A 15,898-nucleotide genomic window follows, 5' to 3' on the forward strand; every position below is an offset into this window, starting at 1 on the left:
ATCCCTTGCAGTGCTGGACTTTTCCATAGGAAGACTGATGTGTTTCTAACCTGTCCATCGGATAGATCTGTAACCTGCAAAAGGCTCAGCTTCTCAGGGCTTACAAACCTAACATCATGAGATACCAGGTGAGGAACAGGTTTCAGAGTAGCAGCTGTGTTAGTCTGTATTCGCAAAAAGAAAAGGAGTACTTGTGGCACCTTAGAGACTAACAAATTTATTTGAGCATAAGCTTTCGTGAGCTACAGCTCACTTCATCGGATCCACAAGTACTCCTTTTCTTTTTTCAGGTGATGAACAGAGACCCTGAGACAAATCAGTCACAGTTTGTCATCTCACTTACACTTTCTCCTCCAGAACACACTCTTCAAGGCTGTGATGTTGTGAAGGCTCCAGGGATTGTTTTATCCTACTGGCCGATACTGTGCTGTGTCTTTGGGAGACCCAGGTTTGGTTTTCCCAGCCCATATTGGTCACTGGGATGTGAGCATTTACTGTCTTGTAAATCTCTAAAATTCCACAGCACTTGATTGGCACGACAGTTTACACGGGTACTGCCGCAGAGAGCTCTCCAGTATCAGTCAGAGGTAATTAAAGTAACCATGGATACAGGATAGGTGGTGGACACTTAGGAATGGCTCGGGGATCAGGCTGAGAAGTGAGATACTTCAGTGGTATTTCTCTGGAAGTCCCATCAGTTTCTGAAGAATTTAAGCTTTCCTTAAAATGGGAGGGAGGGGTAGAGCCACTGTTGTTCTCTGGCTGCTTTCCACTGTTCCATTGCTGCTCATGCAGTACTGCTGGAGTCACGCAAAGCAGCCAGATCTGGCCCAGAGCTTTTTGCCTTTATGGTTGTGAATGAGAGCTGATGCCATGCTGTCTCCCTGAGCCTGCAGAAAAGTGTGAACTGCCCTCCGAGGGGTCTTAATGAGTTCAGTTTATCTGCCAGCAACAGGTTTGGTCAGTATCTCTTTTACTGCTGATCATTTTAGTAGAAACAACTGACTGTTTGGGGAAAGCAGGCAGAGTGCAGGATAACAAGTGAAGCTTGGGCCCCCGTCATTCCTTACCCAGTCTGACCCCAGAAATCTTGTCATCTTTACCTAGTCACATATTTCCAAATGGTCATTTATGGACACTGGCAAAAGAAAGGCAGAGGACAGCAGGGAAAGAAGTGATTGCAGTCTATAGGTATCTTCGTGGGGAACAAATATTTTGACAATGGACTCTTCAGTCTATCAGGGAATGGTCTTCTATGATCCAGTGCCTGGAAGTTGAAGTTAGACAAATTGAGACTGGAAATAAGGCATACATTTTTAACCGTGAGCATAATTAACCATTGGAACCACTCACCAAGGGCTGTGGTGGATTCTCCGTCACTGGTGATTTTTAAATCAAGACTGGCAGTTTTTCTAAAAGATCTGCTGTAGGAATTATCTATGGCCTGCGTTATGCAGGAGGTCAGGCTAGATGAACAAAATGGTCCCTTCTGGCCTTGGAATCTATGAGAATTAAAAGCATTTAAGGGGACAGTCTTCCACCTGGTAACCCGTTGACCCAACACAGAAATAGGTTTTTACTCATTCTTCTTTCCCCTGGTGTTTCATTCTCCTAGGTTCACCAGACGATCTCTCTGGATGTAGAAAAGGTACTGAATGCAGTCATCCTCAGAAGGAAGAAGCCTGCGCTGCTCTTAGGTATGCAGAGGCTGTCTAGGGTCATGCTTCTGTTGCCTGGGAACAATAACTGGCACTTGCTTAGTTCCAAGACTGTTTAAAGTAGATAGAGAGAATGTTGGGAGGGAAGTTGAGACTATTGGAAGGCGAAAAGAACACAAATAAGAGTGACTGACATACTGGAGGTGAACATGCAGGTGGGAGCCTGGCACCTTTGGTGCATTTATCCTTGTCCACATAGGCGGTGGTTATCATAGGCTGGGGAAGGCTACACCTCCCCAGACAGGTTTAAGAGTAGCAGCCGTGTTAGTCTGTATTCGCAAAAAGAAAAGGAGTACTTGTTGCACCTTAGAGACTAACAAATTTATTAGAGCATAAGCTTTCGTGAGCTATAGCTCACTTCATCGGATGCATTTGTTGGAAAAAACAGAGGAGAGATTTATATACACACACAGAGAACATGAAACAATGGGTTTATCATACACACTGTAAGGAGAGTGATCACTTAAGATAAGCCATCACCAGCAGCAGGGGGGGGAAAGGAGGAAAACCTTTCATGGTGACAAGCAAGGTAGGCTAATTCCAGCAGTTAACAAGAATATCAGAGGAACAGTGGGGGGCGGGGTGGGGGGGAGAAATACCATGGGGAAATAGTTTTACTTTGTGTAATGACTCATCCATTCCCAGTCTCTATTCAAGCCTAAGTTAATTGTATCCAGTTTGCAAATTAATTCCAATTCAGCAGTCTCTCGTTGGAGTCTGTTTTTGAAGCTTTTGTTAATCTATCCAACTATACTCTTAGCCCAGCAGAAGAATCTGTCCTATCTCGGGGCCTCTCCTTTTGCCCCTCGAACATGATACAGTTCTGTGGTGACCTAGAATCCTATTTTCGACGTCTCAGACTCAAGGAATATTTCCAACACACCTCTGACCAACATATTAACCCACAGAGACCTTCCTGCCAACACTACAAAAAGAAGGATTCTGGGTGGACTCCTCCTGGAGGTCGAAACAGCAGCCTGGATTTCTACATAGAGTGCTTCCGCCGACGTGCACGAGCTGAAATTGTGGAAAAGCAGCATCTCTTACCCCATAACCTCAGCCATGCAGAACACAGTGCCATCCACAGCCTCAGAAACAACTCTGACATCATAATCAAAAAGGCTGACAAAGGAGGTGCTGTCGTCATCATGAATAGGTCGGAGTATGAACAAGAGGCTACTAGGCAGCTCTCCAACACCACTTTCTACAAGCCATTACCCTCTATCCCACTGAGAGTTACCAAAAGAAACTACAGCATTTGCTCAAGAAACTCCCTGAAAAAGCACAAGAACAAATCCGCACAGACACACCCCTAGAACCCCGACCTGGGGTATTCTATCTGCTACCCAAGATCCATAAACCTGGAAATCCTGGACGCCCCATCATCTCAGGCATTGGCACCCTGACAGCAGGATTGTCTGGCTATGTAGACTCCCTCCTCAGGCCTTTCGTTACCAGCACTCCCAGCTATCTTCGAGACACCACTGACTTCCTGAGGAAACTATAGTCCATTGGTGATCTTCCTAAAAACACCATCCTAGCCACTATGGATGTAGAAGCCCTCTACACCAACATTCCACACAAAGATGGACTACAAGCCGTCAGGAACAGTATCCCCAATACTGTCACGGCTAACCTGGTGGCTGAACTTTGTGACTTTGTCCTCACCCATAACTATTTCACATTTGGTGACAATGTATACCTTCAAATCAGCGGCACTGCGATGGGTACCCGCATGGCCCCACAGTATGCCAACATTTTTATGGCTGACTTAGAACAACGCTTCCTCAGCTCTCGTCCCCTAATGCCCCTACTCTACTTGCGCTACATTGATGACATCTTCATCATCTGGACCCATGGAAAAGAAGCTCTTGAGGAATTCCACCATGATTTCAACAATTTCCATCCCACCATCAACCTCAGCCTGGACCAGTCCACACAAGAGATCCACTTCCTGGACACTACGGTGCTAATAAGCGATGGTCACATAAACACCACCCTATATCGGAAACCTACTGACCGCTATTCCTACCTACATGCCTCTAGCTTTCATCCAGATCATACCACTCGATCCATTGTCTACAGCCAAGCTCTACGATATAACCGCATTTTCTCCAACCCCTCAGACAGAGACAAACACCTACAAGATCTCTATCATGCATTCCTACAACTACAATACCCACCTGCTGAAGTGAAGAAACAGATTGACAGAGCCAGAAGAGTACCCAGAAGTCACCTACTACAGGACAGGCCCAACAAAGAAAATAACAGAACGCCACTAGCCATCACCTTCAGCCCCCAACTAAAACCTCTCCAACGCATCATCAAGGATCTACAACCTATCCTGAAGGACGACCCATCACTCTCACAGATCTTGGGAGACAGGCCAGTCCTTGCTTACAGACAGCCCCCCAATCTGAAGCAAATACTCACCAGCAACCACACACCACACAACAGAACCACTAACCCAGGAACCTATCCTTGCAACAAAGCCCGTTGCCAACTCTGTCCACATATCTATTCAGGGGATACCATCATAGGGCCTAATCACATCAGCCACACTATCAGAGGCTCCTTCACCTGCGTATCTACCAATGTGATCTATGCCATCATGTGCCAGCAATGCCCCTCTGCCATGTACATTGGCCAAACTGGACAGTCTCTACGTAAAAGAATGAATGGACACAAATCAGACGTCAAGAATTATAACATTCAAAAACCAGTTGGAGAACACTTCAATCTCTCTGTTCACTCGATTACAGACCTAAGAGTGGCTATCCTTCAACAAAAAAGCTTCAAAAACAGACTCCAACGAGAGACTGCTGAATTGGAATTAATTTGCAAACTGGATACAATTAACTTAGGCTTGAATAGAGACTGGGAATGGATGAGTCATTACACAAAGTAAAACTATTTCCCCATGGTATTTCTCCCCCCCACCCCACCCCCCACTGTTCCTCTGATATTCTTGTTAACTGCTGGAATTAGCCTACCTTGCTTGTCACCATGAAAGGTTTTCCTCCTTTCCCCCCCCCTGCTGCTGGTGATGGCTTATCTTAAGTGATCACTCTCCTTACAGTGTGTATGATAAACCCATTGTTTCATGTTCTCTGTGTGTGTATATAAATCTCTCCTCCGTTTTTTCCACCAAATGCATCCGATGAAGTGAGCTGTAGCTCACGAAAGCTTATGCTCTAATAAATTTGTTAGTCTCTAAGGTGCCACAAGTACTCCTTTCCTCCCCAGACAGCCAGTCATGGCCCCAGCCACGCTCCACCCCTAGACCCCCTCCTCCTGCTTCGCAGCTCCCCCTGTGCTGCCTACCCTCCTGGGGCTGGGGGAACTGGGGCTGTGCTGCCCACCCTCCTGGCACTCTGGGCCTGAGGGTGCTAGCTTGGGGCAGGGGCTGACGGCTGCAGTGGGAGGGGCTCTGGGCTCTTGCGGGGGATGGGGGTGCAGAAAGGGAAGGGCCTCAGGTGGAAGGGGCAGGGCTGTGGGCTAGCCTCCTCCAGCCGACGGTTCACGTGCCACCGATGTTTGTCCACTACAGATTTGGGGTACTTGGGGCAAAGGTAAAATGAGTTTGATGATGTTCATCCCTGGTGGATATTTTTTCATTTCTTAAAACCACCATAGAGTTAGGTAACAGGGCTTGAAACTGAGCAAAAGTTGGAATAACAACCGAGGTTGTGCTGCAGGGCAGGGTGTGTGGGGACTTAATTTAGTGGCATTCATGCCTGCAGACACTAGCCAGTGCAATCTCTCTTTAGTGGATCCTGAAAATAAATCCACCCAACTTTTCCTTCTCTCCTCTGCCAGGCTTTGTTCTGGGCATTCATGTGTAGGGTCGGGTTCCTTGGTGCGGAATGGTTTTGGTTTCATGGGATTGGGGTGGGGGAGGGAAATGTTGTGCTGTAATAACAAACAGTTGTGTGTGCAGTCAGTATCCTTCAGTTCCTGCGAGCCATCCTCAGGCAGAACTTCTCTTCCGCCCTTCTGGTGCTCATAGTCCAGCCCACAGCTCAAAGCAGGATAGAGTCATCGTCGTCAGAGGACGATGCCTCCCTGTATCCACTGGCCACGTGGCAGGTGCTCTCGCTTGTCGTCAGTCTGCAGAACCTTCTGGTCCAGGTACATTTATAGATATAAATAAACACAGATTAGTCTGAGGAAAAACACCTCAAATAACATGGCCTAAGGGAATTTCTCCCATTCTTCACCCCTTACAGAATGATAGAAATTTGATCTGTAAGGAAGCATTAGACCACATTCTCCCACCACAGCCAGTGCAGGGCTGTTATATACGGTATATCCTCCAGGACTTTGCCCAGTCCAGCATGCTTTCACTATTTCCCTTGGGACACTGTTCCTTGGTCTTATAATTTCTGAAGCAAGTTCTGGCCTTATATGATTTTATGGTATAACTGAGAGCAGAGCTGGCTTTGTAAGGTATGCATACCCTGAGGACAATGAAAAGTGTAATTTGCCTATGCTACACCTTTTGCACCTCCTGTCCCTTGAATTTTCCTCTCTCAACAACCATCGCCCTTATTCTTTTCTCTGTGTTTTCAGAAAGATCTATTGCTGTCTCAGAGTGTTGTTGCCTGCCTGGAGGTCTTGATGGAGTACCTGCATAGGAAGAATCAGGGCATCGGTAAACCTGCCCAGTCCTTGCTCATTTGGGCCTCAATCCTACTGAGCATGCTGGCCCTGATCCAACAAGCACATGTCTGACGTCAAGCCTGTGGCTATAGTCCCGTTGAAGTCAGAGGAACTACCTGTGTGCCTAAAGTTAATCACGTGCTTCAGTGCATTGTTGGATTGAGGCCAGAATACCCAGGCCCCTGCAGAATCAAGCCCTTGCTGTGGTCACGGACCCATCCCATGGTTGGTTTTCAGAAGAACAAAAATCATGTTCCCCATCCTCATGTCTGCTATGATTGAAAAGACTAGATAGCTTGGGAATGGGATTCAGAACCTTTCACCTGCAGGGCATTTGTTCCAGTCCTTGAGGCCAGAACAACTAGGTGACTGAGGGGCCCAAAAGTGGATATGGAGCCTTTTACCTGTAGGTTGCCAGTTGCACTTTGGTCCCAGGTTAGGGGAACAGGGAAATGGGATAATGGTGGTATTCCCAGAGACCAAGAGTTCAACACAGAATTTGAACTCAAGAACCCCATGTCACAGTGCGCTCTGCTAGCATGGCAAAAAAGTTTTTTTTACAGCTGAGCCAGTGGAATCGAAGGTTTTCCTTAGTTTCAGCCTCCTGATACAGGGCAGTGGGCTCTGTCTTCAGTCTTGAAACAGAAAAGTTCCCTGCTCCATGACCCATTTGAATCAGTCACAAAGGGTATATCCACCCAGCAAGGAGGAGCCCAAGGCAGCAAATCTCAGACCCTGGTGTAACACACTGCTGGGGACACCCAGAGCTGTGAGTCACTGCGTTACCTCTCTGCCTCCACAAAAGCGAGCTTTGCTGGAGGTTAGATTATGTCAGCTCCCTGCCCCACCAATCTGTCTTCCTGACCAGCAAACTTCTCAAGGCTCTCCCAGCCCAAACCTTGCCTAGCAGATAATGATCAGTGAACTCCAGCCACCCAGCTCCTCAAAGTGACATTTCTTTGCAGTGCACAGCACCTATTTGTACATTCACTGAGGATATTAAGTTTGCTTCTCTGTTAAATAGTCAGTACATTACATTTTAATTTAACTGGGGTAAACACATCTTCTCTTCAACCACAGCTCTGAATGGGCTTATAGTAAAGGTAAAACAAGTTTATTAAACAAAAGTTATGGTTAAGTGATATCAAGAAAAAGGGATAAAGGTAGAAATGGTTACAAGCAAATACAAAACAGGCATCTAAAAGACTAAAATTTAATCTAGCAAGATACAGTCTTTGTTCAAGATAGTCTCTCTCCCCCACAGTTGTCTTTCCAGCTTTTTCTGGCAGGATCCATTACAATGATCAAATTGCTTGGTTCCTTTGTTTCCTAAGGTGAAGGATATGGAATCTCTCTCTGTTTCCTGTAGCCCCAAGGGAACTGTGTTTGTCTTACAAGTCAGGAAGGCCTTTTGGCAATTCAGTCTCCTGTCTTTCTGTGGGATGCAGGAGCCATCATAATTCTCTGTCTCTTGAGTTTAGGATCAGGATAACCCCCATTGGTTTAACTTGATAGCTTTGTTTATTGCTAATATCTAAATTGAGGTAAACCCACATTCCTTTGTCTAGGACAGACCTGTTTATTACCTTTCCCTAGGGTAGGCTGTCTGGTCTTAACCATGTTAGAGAGAATTCATAACTTCACATATAACATTAATGCATGCATTTTACAGTGATATTAATAATCAGCATGTTATTAGCTTTCATATGACGCCTTATACAATATCTTTTGGATAAATATCATGGAGAAGTGATTATGACCCTTGTTAAATTGTTACCCTCACTGTTAAAAATTTATACCTAATTTCCAGTCTGAATTTGTCTAGCTTCAACTTCTAGCCATTGGAGCATGTTACACATTTCTCTGCTAGATTGAAGAGCCCATTATTAACTATTTGTTCCCCCATATAGATAGTTGCAGACTATGATCACGTCACTTCTTAACCTTCTTTTTGTTAAGCTAAATAGATTGAACTTCTTGAGCCTGTCACTATAAGGTATGTCTTCTAATCCTTTAATCATTCTCTTGTCTTTTCTCTGCACTCTCTCCAATTTATCAACATCCTTCTTGAATCGTGGGCACCAGAACTGGACATAGTATTCCAGCAGCAGTCGCAGCAGTGCCAAATAGAGAAAAAATAACCTCTCTACTCCAACTCAAGATTCACCTGTTTAAGCATCCAAGAATCACATTGGCCCTTTTGGCCACAGAACTGGGAACTGATATTCAGGTGATTAACCACCACAACCCCCAAATCTTTTTCAGAGTCACTGCTTCTCAGGATAGAGACTCTCATCATGTCGATGTAGCCTGCATTTTTTGTTCCTAGATGTATACATTTACATTTAGCAATATTAAAATGCATATTAAAATGGTTTGCTTGCACCTAGTGTACCAAGCAATCCAGATCACTCTGAATCAGTGACCTGTCCTCTTCATTATTTATCACTCCCCCAGTTTTTGTGTCGTCTGCAAACTTTATCAGTGATAAGTTTATATTTTCTTGCAGGTCATTGATAAAAATATTAAATAGCCTAGGGCCAAGAAACCATCCCTACGGAACCCTGCTGGAAACACATCTGCTTGATGATGATTCCCCATTTCCAATTACATTTTGAGACCTGTCAGCCTGTGACGGGGTCTGCTTACCCCGCACTAGCCCAGACAGGGTTAGGCCCATATTATTGACAGAGGAAGTCCCACCTCGCTGGCGGGACTGGGCATGCTCCAAATGCTCTAGCAGTATAAAGGGAGGAAGCCTAGCTCATTCTGGGCTGGAGGCTGCAGGGGAAGGACCTGTCTGGGAAGCTCCTGTGGAGGGTCAGTCACAGCCCCTGACTATGCCGGGAATCAGAGCCTCCTTGGGCCCTCCTGAACCCTGGTGACTGGAGGAGCTGCTGGAGGTGACAGGCTCAGCTAACCACAGAGAATCCGACATCTCATGGGAGATCCCAATGCAGACACTGGTAGGAAGTGACCCAGGGAGGGTGATGGAGTAGTACCTCCCATCCGGGAAATCTCAGCATGTTTCGGTAGAATCCCCCTGCTGCGTCAGTGGCAAGTTGCTACACCACTGTTAGGGCCCTGGGTTGGGGCCTGGTGGAGTCTAGTGGGCCCGGGCCCCCCTACCGTGGCTGCCACACCCCTTGGTGGGCACCCCACCTCCATAGACTCTGGCTGCTAGGCCACACTGCCCTGCACCTAAGGGCTGCCCTATAGACTGGCCGCTAGGCCACACTGCCCTGCACCTAAGGGCTGCTCTATAGACTTTGGCCACTAGGCCATGCTGCCCAACCCTAGGGGCGTAGATCATCACACAGCCCATTTATAATCTATTTAATGCGTGTCATGTTAATTTTATATTGTTCTAGTTTTTTAATCAAAATGCTGTGCGGTACCAAATCAAATACCTTAAACAAGTCTAAGAATAATATGTCAACACTATGATCTTTATCAACCAAACTTAGAACCTCATCCAAAAAAAGAAAAAAGTTGATTTGCATTAATTACATTACCCTCCCTTAATTCTTTATTAATCAAGTCCCATATCAGCTGTTCCATTGTCTTGCCTGAGATCAATGTGGTTTACTGGCATACAATTATCCTGGTTATTCTGTTTACCCTTCTAGTCTTCTGGAATTTCCCCATACTCCAAGACTTACTGAAAATCAATATTAATGGCCCAGCGAACTTCTCAGCCAGCTCTTTTAAAACTTTTGGATGCTGGTTATCTGAAGCTGGTGTTTTAAAAATGTCCAACCTTAGTAGTTTCTGTTTAACATCCTCCAGAGATAGTAGTGGAATGGATTATTATCTAATGATGAAACTATTTCATCTGTTTTTTGCCCAAAATACAGAACAGATATATTTATTGAAGACCTCGCCTTTTCTTCATTATTATTGATAATTCCACCAGTTTTATCTAGTAATAAACCAATAAGAACGTAAGAATGGCCATACTGGTTCAGACCAAAGGTCCAACCAGCCCAGTATCCCGTCTACCAACAGTGGCCAATGCCAGGTGCCCCAGAGGGAGTGAACCTAACAAGTAATGATCAAGTGATCTCTCTCCTGCTATCCATCTCCACCCTCTGACAAACAGAGGCTAGGGACACCATTCCTTACCCATCCTGGCTAATAGCCAGTAATGGATTTAACCTCCATGGATTTATCCAGTTCTCTTTTAAACCCTGTTATAGTTCTAGCCTTCACAACCTCCTCAAGCAAGGAGTTCCACAGGTTGACTGTGTGCTGAGTGAAGAACTTTCTTTTATTTGTTTTAAACCTGCTGCCCATTAATTTCATTTGGTGGCCCCTAATTCTTATATTATGGGAACAAGTAAATAACTTTTCCTTATTCACTTTCTCCACACCACTCATGATTTTATAGACCTCTATCATATCCCCCCTGAGTCTCCTCTTTTCCAAGCTGAAAAGTCCTAGCCTCTTTAATCTCCCCTCATATGGGATCCATTCCAAACTCCTAATCTTTTTAGTTTCCCTTTTCTGAACCTTTTCCGATGCCAGTATATCTTTTTTGAGATGAGGGGACCACATCTGTATGCAGTATTCAAGGTGTGGGCGTACCATGGATTTATATAAGGGCAATAAGATATTCTCCGTCTTATTCTCTATCCCTTTTTTAATGATTCCTAACATCCCGTTTGCTTTTTTGACTGCCTCTGCACACTGCGTGGACGTCTTCAGAGAACTATCCACGATGACTCCAAGATCTTTCTCCTGATTAGTTGTAGCTAAATTAACCCCCATCATATTGTATGTATAGTTGGGGTTATTTTTTTCTGGTGTGCATTACTTTACATTTATCCACATTAAATTTCATTTGCCATTTTGTTGCTCAATCACTTAGTTTTGTGAGATCTTTTTGAAGTTCTTCACAGTCTGCTTTGGTCTTAACTATCTTGAGCAGGTTAGTATCGTCTGCAAACTTTGCCACCTCACTGTTTACCTCTTCCTCCAGATCATTTATGAATAAGTTGAATAGGATTGGTTCTGAGACTGACCCTTGAGGAACACCACTAGTTACCCCTCACCATTCTGAAAATTTACCATTTATTCCTACCCTTTGTTCCCTATCTTTTAAGCAGTTCTCAAGCCATGAAAGGATCCTCCCTCTTATCCCATGACAACTTAATTTACATAAGAGCCTTTGGTGAGGGACCTTGTCAAAGGCTTTCTGGAAATCTAAGTACACTATGTCCACTGGATTCCTCTTGTCCACATTTGTTGACCCTCCCAAGAACTCTAATAGATTAGTAAGACATGATTTCCCTTTACAGAAACCATGTTGACTTTTGCCCAACAACTTATGTTCTTCTATGTGTCTGACAATTTTATTCTTTACTGTTATTTCAACTAATTTGCCCGGTACTGACGTTAGACTTAATGGTCTGTAATTGCCAGGATCACCTCTAGAGCTGTTCTTAAATGTTAGCGTTACATTAGCTATCTTCCAGTCATTGGGTACAGTAGCTGATTTAAAGGACAGGTTACCAACCATAGTTCCGCAATTTCACATTAGAGTTCTTTCAGAACTCTTGGGTGATGCCATCTGGTCCCTGGACTTGTTACTGTTAAGTTCTTCAATTAATTCCAAAACCTCCTCTAGTGACACTTCAGTCTGTGACAATTCCTCAGATTTGTTACCTACAAAAGACGGCTCAGGTTTGGGAATCTCCCTAACATCCTCAGCCATGAAGACTGAAGCAAAGAATTCATTTAGTTTCTCTGCGATTACTTTATCGTCTTTAAGTGCTCCTTTTGTATCTTGATCGTCCAGGGGCCCCACTAGTTATTTAGCAGGCTTCTTGCTTCTGATTTACTTAATACCATTGTCAGTATTCTTTTTGTTCCTAATATAGTTAAAAAAACCTCCTTCTTATTGACCTTCTCTCTGGTGGCTACAAATTTCTCCTTGTGTCCCTTTGTTTCCCTTATCAATTTTCTACAGTTCCTAACTTCTGACTTATATTCATTGCTATCAAGTTCCCCCTTTTTCCATTTGTTATATATATTTTTATTATTATTTTTTATAGCTGCTTTCACTTCCCCTCTAAACCAAGTTCATTTTTAATCAGTACTGTCTTCTTCCTCGATTGTGGCTTTTTGGGCATCTATAGTAAAGTGTTCTTAAATGATTCCCAATTATCATTCAAACTTTTCATATTAAATTCTTCCTCACAGTTGGTTTGGCTCATAAGTGCTTTGTGAAATTTGCCCTATTAAAGCACCAAGTATATATATTTCTGGTCTGGACTTAATTCTGCTTTCCCATTATAAATGCAATTAATTAATTAAAACAGATCACGTGCTATTTCAGCATTTCAACAACAGTCTAATATCACAAACTGTGGAGTTTGGAGTGTTCTAGTTTGGAATTCTAAGAAAGGGGAAAACAGTATGGATCTGTTTTTATGGCCGTAGTGCCCAGAACCCCAGGTTAGGATCGCGGTCCCATTGTGCTGGGTGGCATAGAAATACACAGGAAGATATGCTCCCTACCTGTGTAAGAGCTTACAACGTAAGAAGGTGAATGACCTACAAAAGGTGGGGAGACAACCAAAGGGGTACAGCTTTTCTGAGGCCCTGAGCTTGTTTACACACCCAGTTGCACCGGTTTGATTTAAGGTATGATTTTAAACTGATTTAGCTAAAACAGTTAGCTATGTGGATACAGACGGCTATGTGGATGCTCCTTTTGGTCTGAACCAAGCTTATTTAGCTTAAATAGATTAGGAAGATGCTTAAGCAAAACTGAAATAGAAGTGTCCACAGGGGTTTTAGTCAATTTAACTAAACTAGTTTTATTAAACCATTACAAACTTTTGTGTGGACAAGGTCTACTCCTGAGGGAATTCTGCACCAAAAAAAAAATCTGCACACAATATTTGAAAATTCTGCAAAAATCTGCATATTTTGTTTGTCAAAATAACACAATATAATCACACCAGTTATAATTATTTTGGTAATTTATTTCAAAATATCTGTCTGCAAGTATGTCTGCAACAATACAGACCAAAAAAAAAAGATTCTGGTAATTTTTTTTTTTTGACGAATCGATTCCTTACGGGGCATATTAATACAGAACGTTGTGTAATTCATTTAAATTACAATTCAGAACTGTATTTCCTGCACCTGTCAGAAGCAGTGCAAAGGCTTGGGAAAGTCAGGGGTAATGGAGGAACTGAGGGAGAGGGAAGGAGCCTAGGAGTGAACCTGGAGGCTGTTGAGTGTGGATGAGAGGTTTTTCTTTTGTGGGGGGGGGGAGGATTGTTAGGGTGCTGGGAAGCCTTCTCCATTCAGACCCTAGCTGATGCCAAGCCTTTCCCATTCAATCAGGCACGTCTGCCCCTGTCCCCACACCCCTCATCCCCATGGGTCTCTGCAGGCCCACACTCCTGAGCCCATGCTTCATTCTGTCCTGCTCACTAGCCATTCTGAACCCCAGTCTCTAGCACCCCCCCTAAACAGCCCTGTGTGCCCTGCTCTGTCCAAACCTGGCACTGCGGGCAGGGTGCTGTGATGAACTCTACCCCTGGGGGAATTCTGCAGAATTGGGCATAGGATTTTGTATTTCCCCCCCATAAAATACATTTTGCCTAAGTGCTGCAGTTCTGCCTTGTGTCCACCAGAGGCCGCTGTGGCACTAGTACAGTTGGCATGAACACTGCTGTCCTGTTTCAGAGTAGCAGCCATGTTAGTCTGTATTCGCAAAAAGAAAAGGAGGACTTGTGGCACCTTAGAGACTAACAAATGTATTAGAGCATAAGCTTTCGTGAGCTACAGCTCACTGGTGCCACAGCAGCCTCTGGTGAGCAAAAGGCAGAACTACAGCACTTCTTAGACAAAATGTTTTTTTATGTGGGAAAATACAAAATTATGCAAGACAGCTTAATTCTGTGCATCCCTTGTAGTTCTGGGCTAGGGATAGCCCGCTACTCTTTCTGAAAAGTGCCCCTGGAGATCAGTTTAACTATTACTTGTACAAATGCCAGAGTTGGGGAGAAGGCAACTGGGTTTACTATCTCAGATGATTGGCTCATCTGATACTGCAGCCCCCACACCCAGTACTTCACTGTAGTGTCTGAATTAGCTATGAGCTCAAGTCCTGGGGTGAGGCCCCAAACCAGAAAGCAGTGGTTGAAGATGCTAAGCCTTTGGCCTCCTAGCTGATAAACCCTCCCCTGATGAAGGGATATAAAACAAATACCACTCTTGTCTCCAGTGGCTTGTTGTCTCGCAGAAGGATTTGGATTTGGCATGAAGGAGTGCTCTTAGCTAAGAGCACCCTGCCACTGCAGTTTTTAAAACCACCTGTGATGAGTTTTTCTTGCTCCTCCAGCGCTCCATGTCGTCTCACAGCCCTGGAATCGATTCCTGCTCTTCACCCTACTGGATGGTGGCGAGAACTCCTTCCTTCGTCCAGAAATTCTCAGGCTGATGACTTTGGTGAGCAGGGGAGGAATAGACAGTTCTGTGAATCAATTGTGTATTAGTGCAATGCAGGTGTGTAAGTTATTGGACGGTACATCATAAGTTTACCTCCCAACACGCACCCTTCCATTGCTTTCAGTCTGTACCTGTATTGTTGGTCCATAATTGGACAACAAACTAATATTCTTGAAGTGCAGAAGGGAAGTCACCTATACATTTTGACCTTTAGGTGGATACACCCTGTTCTTCCTTTGTGTAACATTCCCATCATACGTGGGGGCAGGGAGAGAAAAGAGGAACAGGGAATATGTGGTTTTCTTTGCTTTACTGTATTGTTGAAGCACTGATCTCACATGTCAAATATGTGTGAAGATATTGTTGAAAGAAAGATGATGGCAGCTAATATCTAAGACTCTGCCCTTCCCTAGCCGAGCTCTTGCCTGCACAGACGTTTCAACGGATTTAGTTAAAGCAGTGCAAACCCCTGTGTGGATTGGCTTATTTTGGTTTGGCTTCAACTGATTCTTAATTAACTAACGCTAAACGGAATTAAGCCTGATTTAAACCATAAGTAGAGTGTTTGCACAGCCTTTTGCATTGTTTTAACTAAATTGGTTTGAAATCTCACCTTTGGTTAAGTGCAGTTTCCTTGTGTAGCTGTAGATGAGTCACCGCTGGAATCAGTATGACTTCTGTTATTAAATGTCCCTTTTTCCTGTTTGTCAAGTTTGTGAGATATCGGAGCAGCGATATTATTTCTCAAAGTGAAATTAGCCAAATACTCCAAGAGGCAGCAAAAGCCAAGTTAGCAGAGCTTTCTGGTGCCACATCCCACGCTCTACGCCTCTTTCTACTTCAGGTAAGAGTGCTGGCAAGGCCCAGGAAGAAAAGAGAAATGGGGGAATGTGGGAAGAAGTTATAAGAAGGGGATCCTGCAAACAATCTCTTCTGTTTTTGCTATGACATTTGGGAAACGCTTCGGGTTCTGTGAGGTAGAAGGTAATGGGGTGGGGAGGATCCTGCAGATGATCAGCTTGGCTGTTTGTGTCTGGTGCGGTCAGGGA

The 15,898-nt window shown here is 44.3% G+C and overlaps 1 protein-coding gene across 13 annotated transcripts in view; it reads left to right on the top strand.

Annotated features, from left to right (window-relative positions):
• Positions 1-15,898, top strand: part of MEI1 (meiotic double-stranded break formation protein 1) — a 66,010-nt gene that overhangs the window by 47,993 nt on the left and 2,119 nt on the right. For 6 of the 13 annotated variants that reach the window (XM_043490704.1, XM_043490698.1, XM_043490721.1 and 3 more), the window contains 5 exons: positions 1,616-1,697; positions 5,659-5,849; positions 6,291-6,372; positions 14,743-14,849; positions 15,562-15,693. In XM_043490704.1, the coding sequence (XP_043346639.1) occupies positions 1,616-1,697; positions 5,659-5,849; positions 6,291-6,372; positions 14,743-14,849; positions 15,562-15,693 (594 nt within the window). Of the gene's footprint in view, positions 1-1,615; positions 1,698-5,658; positions 5,850-6,290; positions 6,373-8,465; positions 8,562-14,742; positions 14,850-15,561; positions 15,694-15,898 lie in introns of those variants that run through there. The other 7 variants (XM_043490725.1, XM_043490710.1, XR_006273723.1 and 4 more) reach the window with 6 other exon arrangements.

This window comes from Dermochelys coriacea, chromosome 1 (genome assembly GCF_009764565.3).
Source record: "Dermochelys coriacea isolate rDerCor1 chromosome 1, rDerCor1.pri.v4, whole genome shotgun sequence".
NCBI classification, from domain to species: domain Eukaryota; kingdom Metazoa; phylum Chordata; order Testudines; family Dermochelyidae; genus Dermochelys; species Dermochelys coriacea.